Here is a 23266-nt window from a genome sequence, read left to right as displayed (position 1 = left end):
GCGCTACTTTCTAACTGCAGATCCATTCTGAAGATCCTAATTTCTTATACAAGCGGAGCCATTTAAAAGCCCCCGAATCCAATTGATTCTGATCCCAGTTGTTTAAAATTAGATAAAGCGAGTTTTATAAATTATTTCGCACGAGCGTGCATTATTACGTCACAATCGTCCAAGAATTCAACGGCACACTCATTAGTATGCATGAAAAGCTGCCTAATTGTTGTAACTGGATGATTAAGTCACGTCACGAACCAATGGTTGTTAAAGCAGCCAAGCTGACTGTTGACAACAAACGTGCACGCAGATCTACTCAACAGTGACGTAATAATCCGCTTCCGGAATTTTATTGCGATCGATTTTGAATTTTATACAAAACAGGTATGCGCCAAATTGAATTCAGAATTTCATGAACGCATCAAAGTGAAAAGATTATGTGAGTCCCTCAGAAACCATGGGGTGTACTCCTACTAAACCCCCGAAGCAAAAAATTGGAATTAACAAGGGTCCTTATCGTATTACGTACGTCAAACCGAGGGTGCTTAATGACCAGCTGAAGACGAACACAGTGAATCCAACTCCTCGGCAATCGACCAGGACCAGAACGGGATATTCGGGATGCTCCGTCTGCCACACTGGCTGTTCCCATCGGAAAGACAAGGTACAAGATGTAAGTATTATTATTTATATTTCAATGAACTGTTGATGCTTTCAGATTTCGATAATTTACTGCTTAATAACAATCATTGATGTGTTGAACTCCTTTCATGAAAAGTTCGATTTTTTCTTCATCACTATGACAACTTATCATCCGACAATAGAATTGCATTTAACCTACTCTCTAAAACTCATTTGTCTGAGATACTAAACACAGATATTTCTGCTTTATCAAATGTCACGACTAGCATGTTTGCTATATGATGCTAAATAAATATGCCGAGATCCCAGGAGAATTAAATAATAATGGCGTTCCACCTATTAGAAAGAGCTGTCGAGCAAAATATGGTTGAATTACTACAGGAGATAAAAGAGACCAAATTAGCTCATGACTGGGCTTATCACCGATATAAGTGAAGGAAGTCGGACATCAGATAAGAACAAAATCAATGATCTTGGGGAATTCAGGGTCACATCGATTATCTGCCATTTCTAGTCCAGGAAGTTTTAAGATTAAGAAGTTTAAAAATCAACGATAGGAAATAGGTCAGTTGCTCGCTACATTTCAAATTGAAACGTGGTGGAAAAGATTTGTTCTTTGCATAAAATATAAACATTAATCTTATAAAGCTACAATAAAAACTTAAAATTGAAGTGGCGTCATGGAGAATGTAATAATCAGTAATAGCACAACAGATCCTGCTGTTATTAAACTTATGTTTAAAGTTTCTTCAGCCAAAATGCGTACCATGTTATCTGCGAGAGTGAAGACCGCCAGATTTGGATATGATTGTGTTAACGAACGAAGAAACATGTTTCCTCGGGCGACATCCAATCACCATGTAGAAGATGAAATCAGTTTCATAACTTCATGGGCTCGCTTCATACAGATGTATTTTATAAACAAGTGCGATCCATACATCAAGTACTCAAGTCATAATTGACCCCTCATAACTGTAGGCAAACAGGAGCCGCGTTAGTATTAGTAGATTGCCTTCTCACCAATCTTGTTGCTCTTCTCGGCAACTGTTCCAGCACGATGACATCCTTTCTAAAATGAGACCTCCAGACCTGTATGCAGTACTCAAGATGCGGCCTTGCACAATGGGCCAATTACCTCTTTATTCCTGCCAGCAAACCCCATGTATATCATTGACAAAACTCCAAGAATTGTATTGGCAGCCTGTCCGTACTGCTCAGAAAACTTCACATCTGACTGAACAACAGGGCTTTTTAATTCTCCACTGCCCTCAGTGTGATATCACACAGCTGTTACGTTAATCTGGGATTCCAGGTACTCGTATGAAATACCTTGCATATATCAATGTTAAATTTCAATCTCCACTTCTTAGCCCACTTGCCTAATTTTGGTATGTCCTCATCAATCTCATTAATAAATGTTGAAAACAAGAATGGGCCAAGCAGTAAACCCCGGGGGATTCACTACTTATGGGAGATTCTTGTTGCCCATTGGGCATTTTTTATGATCAAGTTGCCTGGATGGAAACCGACCTCTCACAGAAATAAAGCCATATAACTCCGAAATCGATCTAGAACATACACAGTTTACATACGCTATCCCCCAACATGCATCCCTAAAAAGTAATGAACTCTTACTTTTCAGGAGTTGCCCTAAATTCTCTGACAGCATGTCCGTTAGTCAGATAGCAGAAACAGCGGACTACTCAAAATCAACTGTTGGAAACATTGTACGGCAGCGGAAGACAGAAAGCAACGAGACCATTTATCTCAAGTTTGCGGGCCACCATTAATGATCTTCAGCGATTTTGTGTATGCCCCAGAACGATTTCACCCCTGTTGTATTACTACAACGAAGTTCAGTGGTGATAGTGCGGTTGTAGTCTGGTTTACAGGACTGTTTTGTGGTTATGTTATGTTATGTTATGTTGTTGTTTGGAGCATTAGCAACTAAGGCCATATTGCTCGGGAGATATGCGGTGGTCATTCCCTGACCTTTCCGCATCCTCCATATTTGGTGGGCACGGGCTCGAACCCCGGTCTAATCAAGAAGCGTATGCTATGCACTGCTGCTCCTGCCCACCTGGCTACGGAGGCGCCGTGTTTTGTGGCTTCGCTTATCAAGTAGCTTTGATGAAACCATGAAAGCAACTGTCTTCTGTTACATCCTGAACATTTATACCGCGCCAGTATTGCCTAATTCTTTTGTGGTATTTGCATTAGCATCGCAATTCTCCATTTCTCAAGCACTATCCGCATGAAAACAGTTTGGGAAGAATTATGTGTTGATCCTGCGATTATCGACCCGAAACCCAGGTTTGAATCTAATTTGGACCTTTTATGGGTGTTTTGTAACAACAAATGAGCTAGTAGGTGTTCTTGTTGAAGAACAGCATTAGTACACCCATACGGAAGAAGCAGATGAGGTTTATCCATTTATGTGTTTGTCCATTATGTGCTGGAAGATAGTGCATATGATATTCTGATAGCCTTACTTGCCTCAGTTTACATCGAAAACAATCCATTCGAACATACTTAAATACAATGCATGGAATCTTATTAAGAATAGTGACAAAATATATATACAGATAAATGCTGAAAGGGATGAGAACAAAATCAAAATATATATTAAGAAGCTTTCGGAGCGATGTGCCCCTTTATCAACTTAGAATAAAAGTAGTAAGGCAACATATATCATGCGCTACAACAAACAATGCCGATCGGGAACGGTTAAAAATATAGGGGGGGGGGGGAGGTACAAATCATTAGCCGTCAGAATCTGCAGAAGTAGGACGAGTACATTTGCCACGTTATATGCCAACCATCTTTTTCATGCGGGAAAATAACTGCTTCCATAATAGAGTGTATGCGGGTTCCACGACTGCGATTAATGTTGGAACCCGCCACAACTATATGAAGCGCTTCCAACCATAACAAAAATCATGTGCACGGTCCAAAATTTCAATATTGGGACGTGGATTAACGTGCTGCTGACACCAATAATGCTGAACAACATCAGAGCTGGCGAAGGTCTGACGAATAGCCTCATCCTCCGAGATGCGATCGCCACGCCTCCGATGTGACTCCCCAGTATAACACAACCCTGGGAATGTGATGCGATAAATGAAATCAGTTATCAGATCAATGACTGCAACTTCCTGTCAGAAACTATGCATAAACTAATTCATTTATCTTGGATTTTAATTTCTTACGAATTTTAATGGGAGAATCCTCAATATGTCATAAATCTGCTGATCCTACAACAAAGACAAAGTCTTCTGAATACAGTCCCATTTGTTCAACACCACAGTATACCAACCCTTCTTCTCTAGTAAGGCAACGATATCCTGGTCCTTACACAAAGAACCAAGGGCGTTTCTACAGCGTGTTTCATAAAGAACGCAACCCTAAACTGAAGAAAGTAGAACTTACGGACAGGCAAATATTATGTAAAGTTTGAAGTGTAAAGATAAACGTGACCCATATTAATCAACCACCGCCACCTGCCTCGACAGTGGTCACCGTGCATGATGGGCCCATGGACTCGTGTAGTTTGCACCACACACGAAGGCATCCGTCAGTATGTTGCCCAAGGTATCTGCGCTCATCCGACCAGCACACTCGTTTACAGTGTCCAAACAGCGTGTTGCTGACACCACAGCATTTGCCGTCGATGATGATAGCTAGTTAGGAGAGGGTGTCCCTTGGGTCGTCTGCTGTGGAACCCCATACGTCTGAGTGTGCGGCGCATCGTCATTTGGAATACTGTTCTTGCAATCCCCCATATTGTATTGCTATGTCAACTGTCGCATGATGACCTGCCGTTGAGTCCGTGCAACACCTTTCGCTTACAACGAATATCCACCTTGCGTAATCCTTTATAGTTCTGTCTGCAGGAGGTGATTTGATCTGTTCGACACCATTCGTTGTACACCCTAATCACAAAACCATGCCATTCTGAAACCCCGTGAAAACTTAACTGTTTACTTTATCACTTTGACTTGCACCTTGCTCTTTACCACTCTCTAGGGTACGAGGCTGTTAGACTTTTTATACTGTGAGCTATGCAGCATAGTCTATTACGGATGGGGGTGGTCATAATTCAGTGATCACCGAGTGTATATATACATAGCAGGTTGTATAACTTTAAGTGGTGGAATAAGAGTTTCTTTAATGTGAAACTTCAGCTAATAATTTTATTTTTTGATAAAAAAGCAACTTCACTGATAAAGAAACATGGTTTGACATCTTTGCCCACTTATATGCTGTTCAAACAAGCAAAACAAAAACTGTCTGATAACAGTGATGCCTAGTTCTGAATTAATAATTTTTTATACGAGATTGCTGCACGTAGCTCTCGAAAGTTCTGGCTACATCAATACAGAAAATTTTGATATTTTCTGTATTGATGTAGAGGAAATTCACAAGGAATGGAGTCTTCAAGAAACCCTGTAAAGCTGGGTTGCATAAAGACTAATTATGTCAACTGGGTAATCGTGGTATGACAATATGATGCAGGACAATTCATGGCTACAACAAATTGAGTGTACGCGCAATAATCGGGTGTTTCACACAGAAATTAAGAAAATCAAAGAAGTAAAAGGTTTACGAAACCACAAGGAACCTTGATAATTTTGACAGAAGGAATTTAAAAAAATAAAGAAAACAATATCCTCATTTTTCTTTTCCTCTAGTTTCTGCATAAATAAACTTCTTCTATTTTTATAATTTTAACCAACCCATTCTAATAAAAAAAAATGGGCTTCACCAGAGACCCTAAAAAAACTACCGTGCCCTATTTTCTTTATACCTGGTCGCCATACTAGCACCCTCTCGAGTGGCCAGTGGTTAAGATAACTGCTCTTCCAAGCCTTAAAAAAACGACTTCGTCCAACTTCCATCATAATGGGAAGAATTTTTATGACTGGTGGATGGTCTGCCCCTCGAGTAGCTTGATTTTTTTTTGGTAAACAAGGAAAATCGACACTAGAATACATGCAACAGCCATTATGTACAGATATGTTTAAGTCTTAGCTATTTGTTTCAAAAATAAATAGCCCCATAACTCCTTTCTCCTACTCTAACCAAGTATCTTCTTGTTTACCAACCAGAAGACATTTGGTTTTACATCATCAGACGGGTCGAAAGTCAGCAAGGACCATGGAGAAAACCCTCACTGGGCCAGAGCGCCTTTTCTCGAGTGCAATTCCAATTTCTCGGTATTGTACAGAGGTCACAAATGATATAATTTTTTCTTAAATATTCTGTGCAATGCGCACACATATGTTACATTCTAGAAGCCGCTTTTAACTCCCAAATTGTCAAAGAATAATACGCATTTATCCCCTGAAAACGAGAATTTTAAATTAGGAGTGAACGTGGTTATTACAACCAGAATACCTTTCTTCGTTTATTTGCCTATTTTTGCCCAAATCATCCTCTGGGCCACACTTTACATATAACGTAAGGTGAAACATTACACAGAGTCCGAAACCCAGTGACATTTTATTGTATTCTACCATGTTTCACGCAGAATAACGAGGTTATATTTATGTACTTCGAATACTAATAGTGATCATGAAAGGCTTAACCAGACAACGTGGCTAACCTGCTGATAGCGTGTTGGGGGGAAATCAGTGAAAAGTGAATTCGGTATCAAACACACACCGCAAACTGTTGGAGAGGCGTGGCATCAATATTGTGGTGTACCTCGCGTGCTTATGAATCACCGCTGTTAGCATGTTTCAGATTGCAAATTGAGCCAGATAATGGGAGGGGGTAACATCGGCTCATAAAATATGGAACATTTGCTTCGTTTTCTGAGGAAGTCACGCTTCCTAACTTCAACGAAACCGTGGCCAAGCATATATCAGTTCAAGGACTACTGCTTGCAGCGCCCCCTGAATATATGCTGAGGAAGCATTAAGAGATCTCTTACCATTCAATTTCGAATTGCTTCAGCACCATCTGATGGATGATCTACTTGCGGAGTTAACCTTGTAACACTAGATTTGGCCTAAATAACCCCTGATGGAATTAAGGTCACAGCAGACTTAGATTAGTAAAATTGAACTCTATCAGAACTTTCAGTAAATTGTTTAAATTTACAGTTCCAAATTAAGTACAGTAAAATTCCGAATTTTACCATTCACTTTCAGATGTACAAAGAGCTGCTGCTCTGGTGTGCTAACAGCTCGCTAGCTAATATTACCAAGGCAATAAAAATACAATTAATTGAAAAAAGAAGTCAGATTATAAATTAAAGGTATCTGTAGTTTTCAAAAGAGAAGGTTTCATGTGGTGCAAATAAGTATTTCATTTGTTCCACGTGATTTTCGCAACCCAATTATGAAACGTGTCATCCGAATAATCGACCTATTAAAGTGGTTCAGATAAAAGAGGTCTTTGCCTTTTTGGGGCCAGAATTAACATCGCAGGCGTCTCCATTAAATGGCTTTTATCGACATTATTGTAACACAATAAAGTGTTCATTGGCTATAACAGACTTTAAGGGCCTGGTTATGATTTTTCCTGCTGGACACGGTTGCATGAATACTAAGTTAACGTTGTGGAAGAAACATCCATGTGATATTATTATTATACTTTTATTTAGAAATGGAATAGAGGTTAAGGGGTGGAGCGGGGGAGAACCTTATATTCCCATTAGGTAATGTTATGTTAAAATTATGAACCGTTAGATTAATTTGAAGATGTTGAAGTGCAGATGGGATTCTTGATAAGTTTGAATATCCATAAATAAAATAAAATAAAATAAATTTTCTGTTTGTACTCCGGGACGACCAAACGGTCACAGGAGTTCACAAGATAGACATAATACAAGAAACAGCACCGTATTCAGCAGTCAGGGGCTTGAACCCCGGTCAGCCATAATACATATATATATATATATATGGTCAATAATTTAAAGGTGAACTGTACAGACTACAATACGCAAAAAAAGCCTAATAAACATGGGCCCTTAAGTGAATAGTTTTCGAGGTATTGCACATTTCTAGTTGGGATCTACCACTGACAAGGTGAACTGTACAGAGTTGGGATCCACCGCTGACTTGTTTGTTTAGGTTATACTCTGAGACGTAGCAGGCATACTAGTACTTGTCAAAGGATAGTCGACATGGAAAGAGGTTACAGCAACGAAGAGTATGCGGACATGCACTTCATGTATGGTAAAGCCACCAGAAGTGCACTCGAGGCTGAACTTTTATACCAAAAAGCATTTCCCCGTAGATGGCAGTCCAACAGGCGCACATTCATCAGGGTACATCAACGCCTTGGAGAACATGGGCGCTTTCCACATGGAGTACGAGCAGGTAGGCCCCGGGGCATAACACCTGATGTTGAGGAAAGGGTGTTAGAAAGAATATTATATATATATTTTTATTTTATGTTCTTGAGTCAGGGTGGCACCTAGGCAAATGCCTATCTCCACCTTGAACACCTGCGACAGCACAAAACCTCTGTGAAACGGCCTGAAAAAAGTGTGTCAGGCCTCTTCGAACTAGCGAGCAGCCAACACCTAAATGCCCGTCCCAAGCTCGAGGAGCCAGGTCCGGGTCCATTATTCAATGTCAATGCTCAGCGCACTAAAATCCCATCTCCCATGTGCCGTCTGACACGAACATACCCGCCGGATGTAATGCAATACCGGCGGTTGCCGTTAGAAAGAATATAATAAAATACAGGAATTTCGACAAGGAGGGTTGCTCTGCAAGAGCGTGTACTGAGTCATAGTAGTGTGTGGAGAATTTTACATCGCCAATTACTGTACCCCTACCATATCCAGCATGTACAAGGTTTCAGTAATACAGACTACCCTCCCAGATTGAACTTCTGCCAGTGGATGCAACAACAGTGTGTCCTTAACGGTTGCTGAAACCCCCAATTTTTAAACAACGTTTTGTTCACTGACGAAGCTGGGTTTACTCGTGATGGTATTTTTAATTTTCATAACTGTCACGTTTGGTCCAACGAAAATTCTAATGCAATTCACGAGTCACGACATCAGCAACGCTTCTCAATGAACGTCTGGGCAGGACTAATTAGAATAGGAGACCGTCTAATTGGACTACTTTTTCTGCCAAATAGGCTAACAGGAGAGCTGTACCTTCAGTTCTTGCAGAATGTTTTTCCAGACCACCTTGATGGCGATAATGTTCCATTTCAGCAATGCCAGAACATGTGATTTATGCATGATGGTGCACCGGCACCTTTTGCTCGAGTTGTGACTCGGTGTCTGACTAGAAGGTGTGGCGAACGTTGGATAGGTAGAGGTGGGCCTGTAATGTCGCCTCCCACATCACCAGACTTAAATCCTATGGGTATTTGTATCTGGGGTCACGTAAAAAGCTTGGTGTACACTTCTGACATTAACACAGTTCAAGAATTGCAGCGTCGGGTTGAAGGAACCTTCAGAAAAAAACCCAGGAATGCCTGAGAGGATTCGCAACTCAATGCAGAGAAGACTACAAAGCTGTGTACGGATGTAAGGACAGCATTTTCAACACCTCTTGTAACATCTGTAAAATCCTGTGGCGTTGAAACCAAAAATTAGAAATGTATTATCTTATGTTCAATAAAACCACCCTCAGCAAAGAATTCGCAGCTTTTTGCTAAACTAGTGCTCCCATAGTCAGTGGCGGTCCCATAGTCAGTCCTTCCTCAATTTGAATTTATGCCCTCTCACCTCAGAGGGCATAAATTCAAATTGAGGAAGGACGGATGTCGGATAGATGTGCAGAAATTTGCCTTTGGCCAGCGGGTGGTTGGTTGGTGGAACAGACTTCCATCACTTGTTGTTGAAGTTGATAGCCTAAACAAATTTAAAGCTCAACTGGACAGGTATTTCGAACGAACGGAGGGGTGAAATGGAAGTGGGGTTTTTTTTTTTTTTTTTTTTGGCTGATGCTGAATAAGCTTGCTTTCTTGCATCGTATGCCTCTACTAATGCTAATGTACATTATCTCGAAAAAGGTTCATTTGCATCCTGATGTTCACTGGGACTTTTTTGCTTATTTTAGTTTGTAATTTTCACCTTTAAATTATTCACCATCATTCTTGAAACACCCTGTATAAGGTCAAAATAGGAAGTCAATAAATTTCGACTCCTTGTTTAAAAATTTTTAAAAAAGGAGCTGAAATTTATTGTTGGTAATATTGTACCACGTGATTTTTATCCAGTCTGTTCAAAATGGCTTATTTTTCTAGAAGATGGTTTAAATTTTAGTCTTTTAACCATTATATGCCTTAGAGCAAGCCTCAAAAAGGGAAATGTTAATGGAAAGCCATAAAAAGTATTGGAGTAGTTATTTTTTTATAATATCATATTCTAAACGGACAATAACCCCCTCTATATTCAAATAGATGCAAAGATCTAAACATCCATAGCACTTTTAAAAAAATTTAAGCTGGAAGGAAATGGCTTATTCTTTGCAAAGAATTCGAAGTGCAGAAGTAAGGCAACTTGTGAAAGGGTTCACAATATGCTCTAAGATCAGGTCTTTGAAAGAGTCGCATGCAAATGGACAGAAGTCATGTTGGCCTATATATTCCATGGGGAAAGGGAACGTCTCCGGCAATCGCGAAGAAGACACTGCGGATATTATAGTTGGCAAAAGATGTGACCTTATAACCTTTGAACGTGGAATGCTTTTAGGCGTATAAACGGGCAAGTGCAAGTTTTTATTTAACGGCAAATGGTGAGTTATGAAAGGTCAAAAGTGGAAAGGATATACAAGGAATAGTAGCAGACCAAAACCAACCAGCCAGCAAACGAAACTGACCAAGAGCTAGTAACCTTGACCTCTTATTCCTCAAGTAACGGTTACTTCAACCAATAACACGCTCATACCATTGAGCCAGATTCATTATAGGAACATAAGGACTCCTCCCTCCTTTAGTGGTCCACACATTACGAAATTTCTCCCACAGAGAATGTGGGATGACACCGAAAGGACCACCTGCTCAACAGGAATTGCAATAGACCGTCTTGGGTCAGTTATTAAGAGCCCATGCCAAGACGAATCGCTGTTGTTATGTGGGCAAAAGGAGTTCTACACAATATTATGTAAGTGTATCTAATAAAATGGACACTAATTATATTTCAACTTCAGTTCGCAAATTCTGTTAATGATGCTAATTGTTAGTTCTTTTAAAAGGTACGTAATCCCAAGCGTCTATTTGTCTCTTCGATGTCGAATTCGCCTTATGATCCGGGAATTTACGATATGGACGGTGATTACAGTATTGTGGTAACGGAAACATCGGATCCATCGTTGATTAGGAAAGTTTTCGAGGATTTCAAAGGCGTTGAGGGACAGCAATTAGGTAAGAAAATAAATTTGTGATATATTTGCTATTATTAATGAATTTACCTTTCTGTTTCATTCTAGGAATTTCATGAAAAATGAAATAATATTAAGATTTTCGTAATTAATATGAACACTTCTGGCACACAGTAGTTTTAAGAGATACCACACTTTGAGGATACATTAAATTCGATGAATTCATTTGAGACGCAACCAAGTTGAAATAAGTTTCCGATTCCACGTATTTCTGGCCATGAATATTCTAAACAGTTTCATTCCGAAGATTTAAAAAAAAAAATGGAAGATCTTTTCTAGGGAGGTGTTCGCAGGGTTCAGAACTCCCGATTTGGACATGAAATAAAAATGAGTACTCTTGTTAATAATAGTTCCAGAACCAACACGTAATTATAATTATTTAAAATAATAAAAATATCAAATAGCTAAGCAGTTCGCACGATAAAAACAACGCACTTACCGGAGGGGAGGTAAGATGAGGCGGTGTGGTCGAATATGCGATGTGCAATCTAATCACCAAAGTTATTTCATTAATATCATTATGGGGCCTTTGTTTGAAGTTGTTTCTTTTAGACAAGTCCACCAGAATGGTCGTTAACACAAAACTAATAGAAATACACTTCACATAATTATATCAAAGGAAACTGGCGATTACAAGGTCACACTTTTTCAGCTCAAAGCAAATTAACAATGGAGAAGAACAGCTACTTTTGCGCCACCTGGAATTTTCATTGGCACTCACAGTCAAATTCAAATATTCGGGTCGGTACATTTGATTAATTTGTTACAATAATGCACACATACACTGTGTACTGCGTATGCTAGTATTTAAAAGAATGTCAGAGAATTTAAATGTCCACGGAAACAACGATACGATAAATATGATGGTTTTCAGAATTCGGTGTAAACGTTTGAAATTTTCTCAGTGGTGGATGATTATCTGAAGGACAATCAAAGCTCAAGCTGAGGCGACCACAATCAGAATGAAAATTTCAAGATTATGGTAAACACGTTAAGAGGCAAGAGGTGTTTAAGTGCAAGGTAGTTCAAGAGTTACAACGTCCCAGGATAACTTATCCAATCCTTAAGGCCAAAGTTCATTGGGGGAAGTCATTCAGTTAGCTCTCAGGAATGGCAGTTTCAAGGCAAACCGTATTTATAGAAAATATAACAAAAAAATCGTATTAGGATTACCCCAGAGAACAAACTCATCCAGTCATGTGCTTTATGTCCGTAAATTGGTGTGTTCTTTGGCTTGTTTGCTTCTTTTGCTGGGCGAACAAACCTGGGATTCCAGGAGAAAAACTTTACTGTCCGCGCCTGAGACTGGCTAACTCAACGACGGAGTGAAAAGAAGCTAACAAAGTTCCTCTCGTAATTGATGGGATTCGAACTCAGGACTCTTCCGCTTGGTGTGAGGAGGACGGTGATTATAACTACTGTGATACTACACGCGAGAACTTAATATTCAGGGAAAGGAGATTTTATGCGAGACGACAATAGATTTCTTTATATATGTTTACTTATACAGGAGAGCTGGTCTGGCTTGATAAAGAGACTTCAATCTCTGAATCCAAGACCAATGAGCCAAAGTGATCTTTATGAGTCGAGGTTTAGTCTTGAAACTGATTCTTGATGAGCGTGGATCATGGGACTCTAATCCCGCCCCGTCTAATATGAATGAAAGGACCAATATCGTGGCAACGGTGTGATGAGGCATTATAATGAATGGTTGATTATCCCGACCTTCACATCTTTGAATGAGATATCCTGGCAGCTGAAAGGTATAAGAACGATAACCTATGTGAGGTTTTAAGTGGTTCCATATAATATACATTTCAGAAATGCATCAGCTAATTTTCATATTTCAGAAAGAATATGCCCTAAGTTCAGAAAGCACCGTTGCGCTAATAACATATTATGTTATGTCCCACACCGAATTAAATTGACCTTATGAATTATTTTGAAAACTGTTACATTCTTAAAGATTGATACTCATTAATTACACACCATTTATGATTCAGCAATATATTTTACCTTTATGGGAGAATTAATCACTAGTAAACTGGATTAAAGCCGCCCAGAATATGTAAATATAATGCCACAGACACCTCGATGCATATGGCTCAGTGATCAATTTCTCAACTGCTTTTTAACTGGTTTATGTTACCCAAACCTCCATCCTGTTCATAATTTAACTCTGTTATTGAACAATCCATTCCGCGAATTAGTTTCTATTGTGATTCAACAAAACAGTGCTGGCACTTGCCCATGAGGGAAAGTGCTCGCGTTGTTTCCAACACATAACACTAGCTTACGCGCTGGCTTTTATTTTACTTTCTCTCTCTCTCTCTTGAATCTAAATTCATTTATGAAAATCACAATGAACCGATGGGTTCGGGTGACACTAGTCAAAACGAATTCTTCTCTACGATGAGAAGAGTGAGAAAAACGGGTCGTCTTGCTGTCCCCAGGCAGTCACATGTTCGTAGAGAGTCCCTAATTAGAGCCAGATATCTGATATACTCGTACATTGGTGCCGTGATTTTCTGTACGTCTCATGATCATTATGTCATTTGTAATTAGTTTTACTATCAGGATATCACATGTGGTTAGAACGCGTGGGATACATATAAATTAACATGTGACACAGAAACCTATGATAGATATAAGCTGGTCTGTAACCAAGTCACAAAGGAGTTAGGCAGGCAAAGGCAGATTATGAGAAATCTTTGGCAAGGGATGCAAAGAAAAACAGCAAAGAATTCTTTACTTATGTAAACTCTAGAAGGAAGGGGATTAATCTGATTGGGCCACTGGATATCGATGGTTCAATTGTTGATGATCCTGCTCAGATAGCTAACAAACTAAACGAATATTGTGCATCTAGATTCACACATGAGGAGTTATTCAGGGAGGGGAATGCCAGAGGTGTATTCAACTCTATCAGTAATCTTGAAATAACTGAGAGTAAAGTGGAAGAGAATAAACATAAGAAAGGCACCTGGGGTGGATGGAATCTATCCAGTTATATTAAAGGAGGCAGCAAAGGAAGTAAGAAAACCCTTAGCCATAATTATGAGAGCTTCTTTGGACTCGGGAGAGGTACTTATGGACTGGAGATGTACAAATGTGACCCCAATTCACAAAAGAGGATCAAAGGGAGATACAGGTAATTACAGACCTGTTAGTTTAACTTCTGTTCCAGGGAATTAATGGAGGCGCTGGTTAAAAAAGCACTGCAGGATCGATCATCTAGAAAAGACTTCAGTTATAGCTCGAACACAGAATGGGTTTGTTAAGGGGAAGTCTTGTCTGACCAATTTGATTGGATACTATGATGTGGTCAAAAAGGAACTGGATACAAAGAATAATTTTGATATCATATATTTGGATCTTAGAAAGGCTTTTGATACTGTTGCACATGGAAGACTGCTGCACAAATTGGAGCAGTGTGGCATTGGAGGCAAATTGCTGTTATCGATAAAGGGATGGTTGAGTGGGAGAAGACAGAGTGTGGTAATCAATGGACATTGCCCTTCGCGGACTAATGTTATTAGTGAAGTCCCCCCAAGGTTCAGTGTTGAGTCTCCATTGTTGTTTTCTGTATTCATTAATAATACTGATGATGATATATCAGGCTTAATGTCAAAGTTTGCAAACGATACGAAGGTCGGCAGGGTTACTAATGACAGTAAGCTGCTGCAACAGGATCTAGAAAAGTTGAGTAGATGGGCTGAGAGGTGGTAACTGATGTTTAACATTGACAAATGTAAAGTATTGCATATAGGTAGTAATAACCCAAGAGAAACGTATCAACTGTGTGGTACTACACTGACAGTGGTAGAGAGAGAAAAGGACCTAGGGGTAATTGTGCAGGCAGATATGAAATTTTCTGAGCAGTGCAGATGGTCTGCAAGAGTAGCTAATGGTGTCTTGTCAATGAGTTACAGGAATTTTTCTAGCAGGGAAAAGGAAGTGATTATTCCCTTTTAAAAGGCACTGGTCAGGCCACACCTTGAGTCCTGTATACAGGTCTGGAGGCCTCATTTTAAGAAGGATGTAGAGCTGTTGGAACGAGTACAGAGAAGGGCAACAAGATTAGCCAATGGAACAAAGGGTTGCTCTTACGAAGAAAGGCTTAAGTTTTGCAAATTACAGTGTCTGGAGACTAGGCACTTGCGCAGTGATCTGATTGAGGTGTATAAAGCTTTAATGGTTTGAGCATTCTTAATGCTGATGGAATTCTTCCTTTTGCTCAGAATAATCGCCTGAGAGGACATAAATTTAAATTGAGGAAGGTCAGTTGTGCGGAAGTTTGCCTTTAGCCAGCAGGTGGTTGATTGCTGGAACAAATTTCCATCTGTTGTTGTAGAAGTTGATAGCTTAAACAGATTCAAGGCAGAACTAGACAAACATTTGGTGCGAGTGGATGGGTGAAATGAGAAGGTTTTTTTTTTTTTTTTTGTTTTTGGCTGATGCTACATAAGCTTGCTTTCTTGCATCGTGTGCTTTTGCTAATGGTAACTCTTGCTTATTACACTCCACTGCAATGCCATTTATATGATTTACTGCCTTACTGGTAGCAGAGTGGTTATAACACTGTTCTCTCACCTGTGTTGGGAGCTGGGTTCGAATCCCTTAGTGACATAATACACTTTTATGGGCTTTTTTTATATCTGCCCGAGACAGTCAGTCTCGGGCGAAGGTTGCAAGATTATTTCCCTGTAAATTATTAATTTCTCGTCCAGCAAGCCGTCCAGAAAACACACAGCAACGTCATCTTCTGGTCGTGTAATGCCGTGGTAGTTTAAGAATTATAATATAAATTCTCATCCCAGTAATTTCACGGAACTGGGTATCTTAAAATGATATAATTTTCATTTGATACGCAACCTTCAACCGACACCGAATAGCTAGATTATGGGATGTAAAAAATTATGAAAAAAAAGTTCGCCTTTTCTGAAAACGTATTTTTCAACTTTGGCCAGCTATGAGATTCGAACCCAGGCCTTTTCCACACGACATGAGGCAATAGCAGCGCTGTCCAATGAGATACCGCAGGGCGGAACTTCTGGTCTAGTGGACTTCGGATTTGCAGCATTCCGTATGCATCGTTTATCGTTAATAAAATTTAAGGCATTAAATTTTATTAGATTAAGGCATTTACTCAACACCACAAAGCTGGGAACTAATGTGAATGATTGAAATAATTTAAAGGTGTAGCAATAAGCCGGAAATTTCTATTAGTCATTTAGGTTTTCATCTCTATCAAGTATTCACGATGCTGTTCTTCAAATTCTATTTCTTAAAAAGTGCTTAAATCTTCTTTATATTCATAAATATATTTCCAGAATTATTTGTAGAAGGCATCTCTTGTACAAATGGAAAGAATTCCAAGGATAAAGGAAAAGGAAGTCTGGATGGAAAAGATATAATTCAAAAACTTGTAGAAGAAGGGGTTATAGTACATGTTCCTCCCCCGGCATCAGAGGACTCCAAGTAAGTTGATGCAGCCATATTAGAATATTTGTTTACTTTATAAAGTTCAAAGATTCCATTTCGCATGAAGCTTTGAGATATTTAGCAAATAACAAAAAATAACCATAATCGGAAAAATACATTTGTTTCGAGGTGCTTATTTTATGTATTTATGTATTCACATTGAAACCATTCTTCTATATCTTGTGAAATTTGAAAACAAAATCAGATAATTGAGGACTATCGGGAGATACCGATTTTCTTATTATATGAGTATACAGTTGACATGGATAGGCCTCTTTACTTGATCGAAGTGGAAGAATCGGAGAAAATCCAGCAAAAGTAGAACGAATTGATAATTTACAATGACTTTTACAGTTTAAAGTCCGTTCAAACCAAAGAGAAGATAGTGAAGATTCAAGTTACTGTATAATAAATAGTATAGTTATATCAGAGAAGTCTATTGGCAAAGCTGCTTGAGGCTGATTCCATGAAATATGTATGAAAAAGGTGATGAAACCATAGAGAGAGGAGTTTGACTTCAGTGGATAAGTCTGTAGTTAAGGATACCCTACGAGACTACCTCGGCAGGAATAGTGTCCTTAATGGATCACAGCATGGTTTCGTGAAGGTGAAGTCTTCCTTGACTAGTCTGGTTAATTATTAGGCCGAAGTCAAGACCTTTGGATGCAATAAATAACTCGGCATTATTGTTTACTTGACTTGAGCAAATATTTAATACAGTTCATCATGAAGTACTGCTATATAAACTAGATAAAATGGGGATTTACTGATAAGATTTTTAGTGGGATCAGGGGTTGGCTAAAAGATAGGAAACATAGGATAAATGGACAATCTTCTAATGGAACACTGCAGAATCTCTCATGGATCACTGTTGGAACCCATCCTGTTTCTAATTTTTCTTAATGAAAATGAAGAAGTAGAAGGGAAGCTATTTTGCTGATGATCTATAGGTAGGAGGGGGGGAACGGTTAATAAAAAAAAAACTAGGTCATAATGCTTCCGAATGACTTAAATCGGTTGCCGATATGATCTGGAAAAATAGAAACCGAAATTTAACTCTTTTAAATGCAAAGTGTTTGCAAACGTGGAGCAGAAATTCGGGAGTTGGTTATAAGCCATAGGGGAAGGAAGAAGCTAAAAATGCTTCCTGACAAAAAGGATTTCGAATAATATTTGAAGATTGTGAATAAAATCAGAATAAAATTTACCATACGATGTGAAGAGGTAGCTAGGAAAGTATATGGTACCATAACTATGGTTTAAAGGACCTTTTCAGGTATGGAGAAGAATGCTATAGCCCTGTTGCATAAGACAATGCCCTCGTGGGTAGAATCGCCCTACTCCCCCCCCCACCGGGTGGTAAAGACCTGAATTCGAGTCCGTTGGTTAAGTGAGGAATTTTTATGGGCCTTTTCACAACATGGCTCAGGTAATCGGGCTCAGACGAGGGTAGTATGGTTTTTTTTTATCCCTGGAAACTCTGGTTTTTCCAGAGATAAAAACAGAAAATCGACCTTGGAACACACGGAATTTACAAACACCGAGCAATATGGCCTTAGGCGCTGATGCTCCTAAAATCCTACTCCTACATATTGCAACATAAGCCAATAGCGAGGCCGCATGGAACATTCTATTCAAGTATGGAGGTTGTGTTGTTGTTGAGTTTTTAGGTGTATCAGCGACTCAGGCTGTATTGGCAGTATTATACCTATAAATTGCGTGTTCTATGGTCGATTTGCCAGTGTGATGGACGAAATACACGAGTTTCCAGAAGGAAAAAAACCACGAACTCCTCTCGTGAGACCAATTAATTCAGGCGTTGTGAATAATCCTATAAAAATTTCTCGTGCCATTGATGGGATTCGAACTCGGGCCTTTTCCACCATGTGTGGGAGGATGGTGCTTATATGCACTGTGCTAATCGCGAGGGAGAGGTATAGAGGCCACACCCAAATAAAGACAGAGTTTCTAGAGAGGGTTGAGATTGGTACGAGCGCTAATCGATGTACATATGAAGAACTGCTTAGAAAGGTCTGCAATTCTCTCAAACGAAACATCTTTAGGGGAACCCAGATTGATGTATATAAATCTCTTACGGAGATCAGTAAAATGAAGGAGAGAAGTATCTTTTCGCTTGTAGGAGAGACAAGAACTAAGAGTAGAAATATAAAATATTAGGGTGTAATAGTAGATTGGATGATGTAAGTAACTTACCTACCAAGGTGGTCAAGGCGAAAAGTTAAGTTCAAAGCAGAACTGGGTAACATTTTTTGTAGCCTACGTTTTGTAATTTAAACTTCAAAACAGAAAAAAAAACAATAAAAATATGCTAAGTACGAATAATAAAATAGCTTTCTGTTTGGGTAAGTATTCATGCAAATCAACTAATTAGCAAATGAAAATTTTTATAGCGTTTGAGGTACAATATTTTCATTTATTTCAATGGTAATAATTTTTTAATCTGGATATTCGCAAGAATATCGTATATTTTCCTGAAACACAAAAGATCAGATAAAAGAGTTTCAACTCTAATCGAAATTAAACGTGTTAAAAAAGATAACATGAATAATATCATAAAACAATTTCAGTTAATTAATTCGTGTTGTTTAAATAAAAAACTGAGTAAGTCCCTAATTATCTTTGGTATACTTTCTCTTTCTTCTGTTGCATAAAGAAAAGGAGATCATAATTACACCAGTGTCCATTTCTTCATTAACTCCTCCGTTTTTTTCGTGTGGTAATTTACTTAATTAATTTTACTCAGCTGTTGTTATTTCTCCATTTAAATTGCCCTCTCCATCATTAGAGTAATGCGTGAATTTATTTTATGATCATTATTCTCGCATCTTTTTTGTGTCTTTGCGAGTGGCACATGGTTATAATCACCGTCATATCGAATGGAAAAGCCTGGAGTTAGTTCGAATCATCCTCTCAATCAATTTTTTTGTTTTAGTCCTGGAAATTCGAATTTTTCGTGCAGCAAACACACCGTAGAATATACGCAATTTTCAGTCACAATATACTGACCCCCCATAGCCTTAGTTGCTTTGGCGTTTAACAAACGCCTAATATTTTATCTTTTTCCCATAGTTCAGTTTCCCATTTATCCAAGCAGTTCTTAGAATGACCTGAATGGTTTAATGATGAACAAATATAAGTTTAGCAAGACACAGTGTCATTCCTGATCTTAAAATTAGCACATGGACTTCATTCAAGATATTTTACTTTCACTTTAGCACAGTCCAAGCCAAAATGGCCAATTAAAATATGCCTTAGTAGAATGTACTGGTTATATAAAGAGCAAACTTGATTAATGTTTTTTCATCTTGGCAACGATGGATGCAAAAGATATCTAGTCTAGACAACTTCCGTAAAAAAAATTAATTAAAACTTGATGTTGCTATTTTTGTTACTGTCAATTAGTGCAGGTTTTACTACTCAGAGTTTCTATTATTTAGAAATTATCGATCTTTATTTACTTCACAGGACTACAAAAACGGCAGGGGATGGGAAGCCAAAATTGCGAAGACTACCTCCATTGAACATCCAGCAACGCGACAGTTTTAGAAAGAAGAAATTATTTAGTACAAGCAGCGAAGACGGATCATTTGATGACACAAAAAGGGTAAGCATCTTCAAAAGTATTTAACAAGGGGGGGGAGAGGATATCAGGATAATTCTGGAGTCTGTAATTAGATGCGCTAGTATTTTTAATGCTTAGCTTTACAGTCTGCTGATGAACGAATAATTTTTGCGATCCCTTTATTCGCTCTTTCTTTAGTCCACTACTTCAGTAGTTCTTTCTTTTCTTTTTACCACTTCTATTTCTGCTTAAAATTTTAACTGCGTATCCAGTAACTCAACTTCATCAATTAGAGTAACTGTTTTTACAATCCAGATAAAACACTAGTAATTATCTGTTAACCAATATAAAGTATACATACAGGGGATGGACAAAATAACTGAAACGCCCTTGATAAGATTTACGAATTCACTAATATGGTGTTTGGCTACCCTTTGCTTTTAAAACAGCTTGTATTCTGTGTGGAATAGATTTAAATAAATCTTGTATTGAGAAGAATATTGGACTATTCTTCACGAAGTAACGTTCCAAGTTTCTTGAATCATGAATGAAGGTGGAAGAAATCTGTTTCTCACTCTTCTCTCCAAATATATCCACAGTGGCTCAATGATATTTACCTCTGATGATTAAGCAAGCCATAGGAGATGGTTATTCTTAGTTTCATGCTCTTCAGACTAAGATTGGACACATCTTGCTGCATGTATTGAAGTATTATCATCTTGAAACATGATATCGTTTGCGGGAACAATATTTGCAACACGGAATTAACCTGGTTACTCAGAATATCAAGTTGATCAGTGGCTGTAATTCGGCCGTTCAGGCTGATGAGAGGACTTAAGGAATACCAAGACATTGCAGCCCAACCTATTGTTGATCCTCCTCCATGTTCAACGGTTGGCACATTATCTGGATAATCCGGATATTCACAAGGATTGTATGATGCACTTTCTTTGGCATTTACCAGTCGTCAACTCTCAATGAGATTGGAAACAGTGTGAATGATGATTATCTAAAAATATGATTTTCCAATCATCACCAATTTTTGGGATCCTTGCACAACTACATTCTCTTTCTAGATTATCATCAGTAACGAGTGGCTTGGCGATAGTGGTTCTGCTAAAAGTTTCAGGCTTTATGAAGTTCTCGCGGAACGTTTTTTCTAGAAACTGGATTACTGAGATTCCAGTAAAAAACTACTACTTTAATATCAGACGTTTCCATTATTTTTTTCACCCCCTGTGCATTTATATATATTACATTCATGAATTATTTTATATTTGTGGTGACTGGATGACATTTTAAATTGCTGATTTGTAGTATTTGAAAATAAAATACAAATTGTTCGATTAATGATGAAAACATAGTTCTGTTTATGAAGATCTCTTTTATCATATGAAATTGCAATTGCGTAAATCTTCATATATTACAGTCAAAATGCGCGTAATAGCAAATGATCATTTCGTTGTCAAGTAATCAGTGCTTCTCAACCCTTCAGAAAACACCTAAGGCCAGTTTCAATTAAAGAAATTTAATTCTGCTTTATTTTCCTTCTTGGTTTAAATTTACTGATCTAAGATTAAATATGTTTCACGTAATCGCGACATTCGTGTTGAGAAGCTCTGCTTCGAAGACCAGATTTAAGTCAGAAAGAATAACCGATCTTTACAAATTACTTTTCATATTTATTTTCTCATTATTAATATTAAATATTCATTTCAGGAAAATGCCCGAAATGATTCGCTGACGATCAAAGAGGAAAATAATCGATTGAAGTCGCCAAGATCTCCAAGAAGATCATTAACACCTCAAACACCACGAAAATCTCTCACACCAGGCAGCCCACAGAGACCACGTACCCCACAAACACCAAGGAAATCATTAACACCAGCTAATCCATCCAAAACATTAATATCTCAAAAGTCATTAACAACAGATAATCCACAGAGACCCCTTACCCCTCAAACACCACGTAAATCGCTAACACCACGTAATCCCCCCAAAACATTAATATCACAAAAGTCATTAGATAATTCACACGCACCACTGACGCGAAGCTTAATACCACGAAGTCCCAGAAGAACACCATTGTCTCCAAAGGTTGGGCAAACATGAGAAAGAACTTTAAAATAGTTATGCTAAATCAAGTAGACACAAGAAACGCAAAGTTGAGGTTCAATATCGAACCACCAGCTATTATTTTCTTATGAGTACTTATTCCTTTCGAAATATTGAAAAAAAAAAGTTTGCTTTTTACAATAAAATTCTGAAGTTCCATTTGTCCACTGATGATTAAAATTTTCCATATTAAGATAAACATTTTATATCAACTTAGCCAATTGATTCGTTATGCACGTGTTAATGATATATATCCCAAACTAATCTTTGGCTCAATGTTTATTTAAATTATCTCTATTATTTTTGAATAAAGTTTTTTTTTATTGCCAATATGCAATTTTTTACTGCAAATGAAAATAAAAATGACGTTTATTAGTCACAAAAAAACCTCTCTCTGTAATCAAAGATCCGATTGAAGAAGCCTTTAGAATTCCTCAATTCTTAAAGGGGCTCGAACCGAGACCTCTTAAAACGAGTGACAAAATGGCAAAGCCACTATACTGTCATGGAGGACTTTATTCGCATCTACACAGGAAGCCGGTGTATTGCTCTGAAAAATCAGATTAAACGTATCAAATATGAAGGTTTAATTAAATTTGTATTTCATTATTTACAATTCACTTAATTTAAGTTATGAAAAAGGTCTATAATTCTGAATCAGCCCATAATTCAAATAGCTACGGGATAGTTTGGTTATTAAAACGAATTACCTAATATTAAAAGCGAACTTTGCGCAAGGAGTAATGTGATATTTTCAAGATTTGATGAAATGAAGAATCGTCGTCTTTCTTGTAATCTTGTTTCTTAGCGCTTTAAAATTACGAGGGGAACCATACATTTCTGGCTGCTATGACCATGGCTTCTACGGCATTGAGATGATGTCGTTATCTTAGGGTTGTCGTCTGTAAATTTTTGTGTTTGAGGGCGATTTTCTGTTTTCTGGATGAAAAACCCGAGTTTCCCGAAGAAAAAAATATGATGTCGTCGCCTGAGACTGACCAACTCGGCCACGTTATGAAAAAGGTCCATAAATATTCCTCACGTCATCGACGGGTCTCGAACTCAGGTCTCTTTCACCCGGGATGGGGAG

General features: G+C 38.3%; 1 protein-coding gene across 1 annotated transcript; it reads left to right on the top strand.

Annotated features, from left to right (window-relative positions):
- Window positions 1–451: 451 nt before the first annotated feature.
- LOC150081085 (uncharacterized) lies at window positions 452–22173 on the top strand. The gene is made up of 5 exons (XM_090380912.1): window positions 452–667; window positions 10809–10977; window positions 16328–16475; window positions 19965–20103; window positions 21781–22173. Exons 1-5 carry the CDS (start codon window positions 452–454, stop codon window positions 22171–22173), a joined length of 1065 nt encoding a protein of 354 aa, XP_090237038.1.
- The last annotated feature ends 1093 nt before the right edge of the window (window positions 22174–23266 follow it).

The sequence above is a fragment of the Mastigoproctus giganteus genome, chromosome 9 (assembly GCF_048544385.1).
Source record: "Mastigoproctus giganteus isolate SK-2022 chromosome 9, ASM4854438v1, whole genome shotgun sequence".
In the NCBI taxonomy this organism is placed as follows: Eukaryota; Metazoa; Arthropoda; class Arachnida; order Uropygi; family Thelyphonidae; genus Mastigoproctus; species Mastigoproctus giganteus.
Note: the sequence above shows the minus strand (reverse complement) of the source record. Positions and strands in the feature narration are given on the sequence as shown.

Excerpts from the sequence above, each read along its gene's own strand:
- LOC150081085 (XM_090380912.1), top strand. The coding sequence starts at position 452 with ATGGGGTGTACTCCTACTAAACCCCCGAAGCAAAAAATTGGAATTAAC. Across the intron at positions 668-10,808 it reads GGAAAGACAAGGTACAAGAT|GTACGTAATCCCAAGCGTCT; the intron begins GTAAGTATTATT and ends TTCTTTTAAAAG. Across the intron at positions 16,476-19,964 it reads CCGGCATCAGAGGACTCCAA|GACTACAAAAACGGCAGGGG; the intron begins GTAAGTTGATGC and ends TTTACTTCACAG.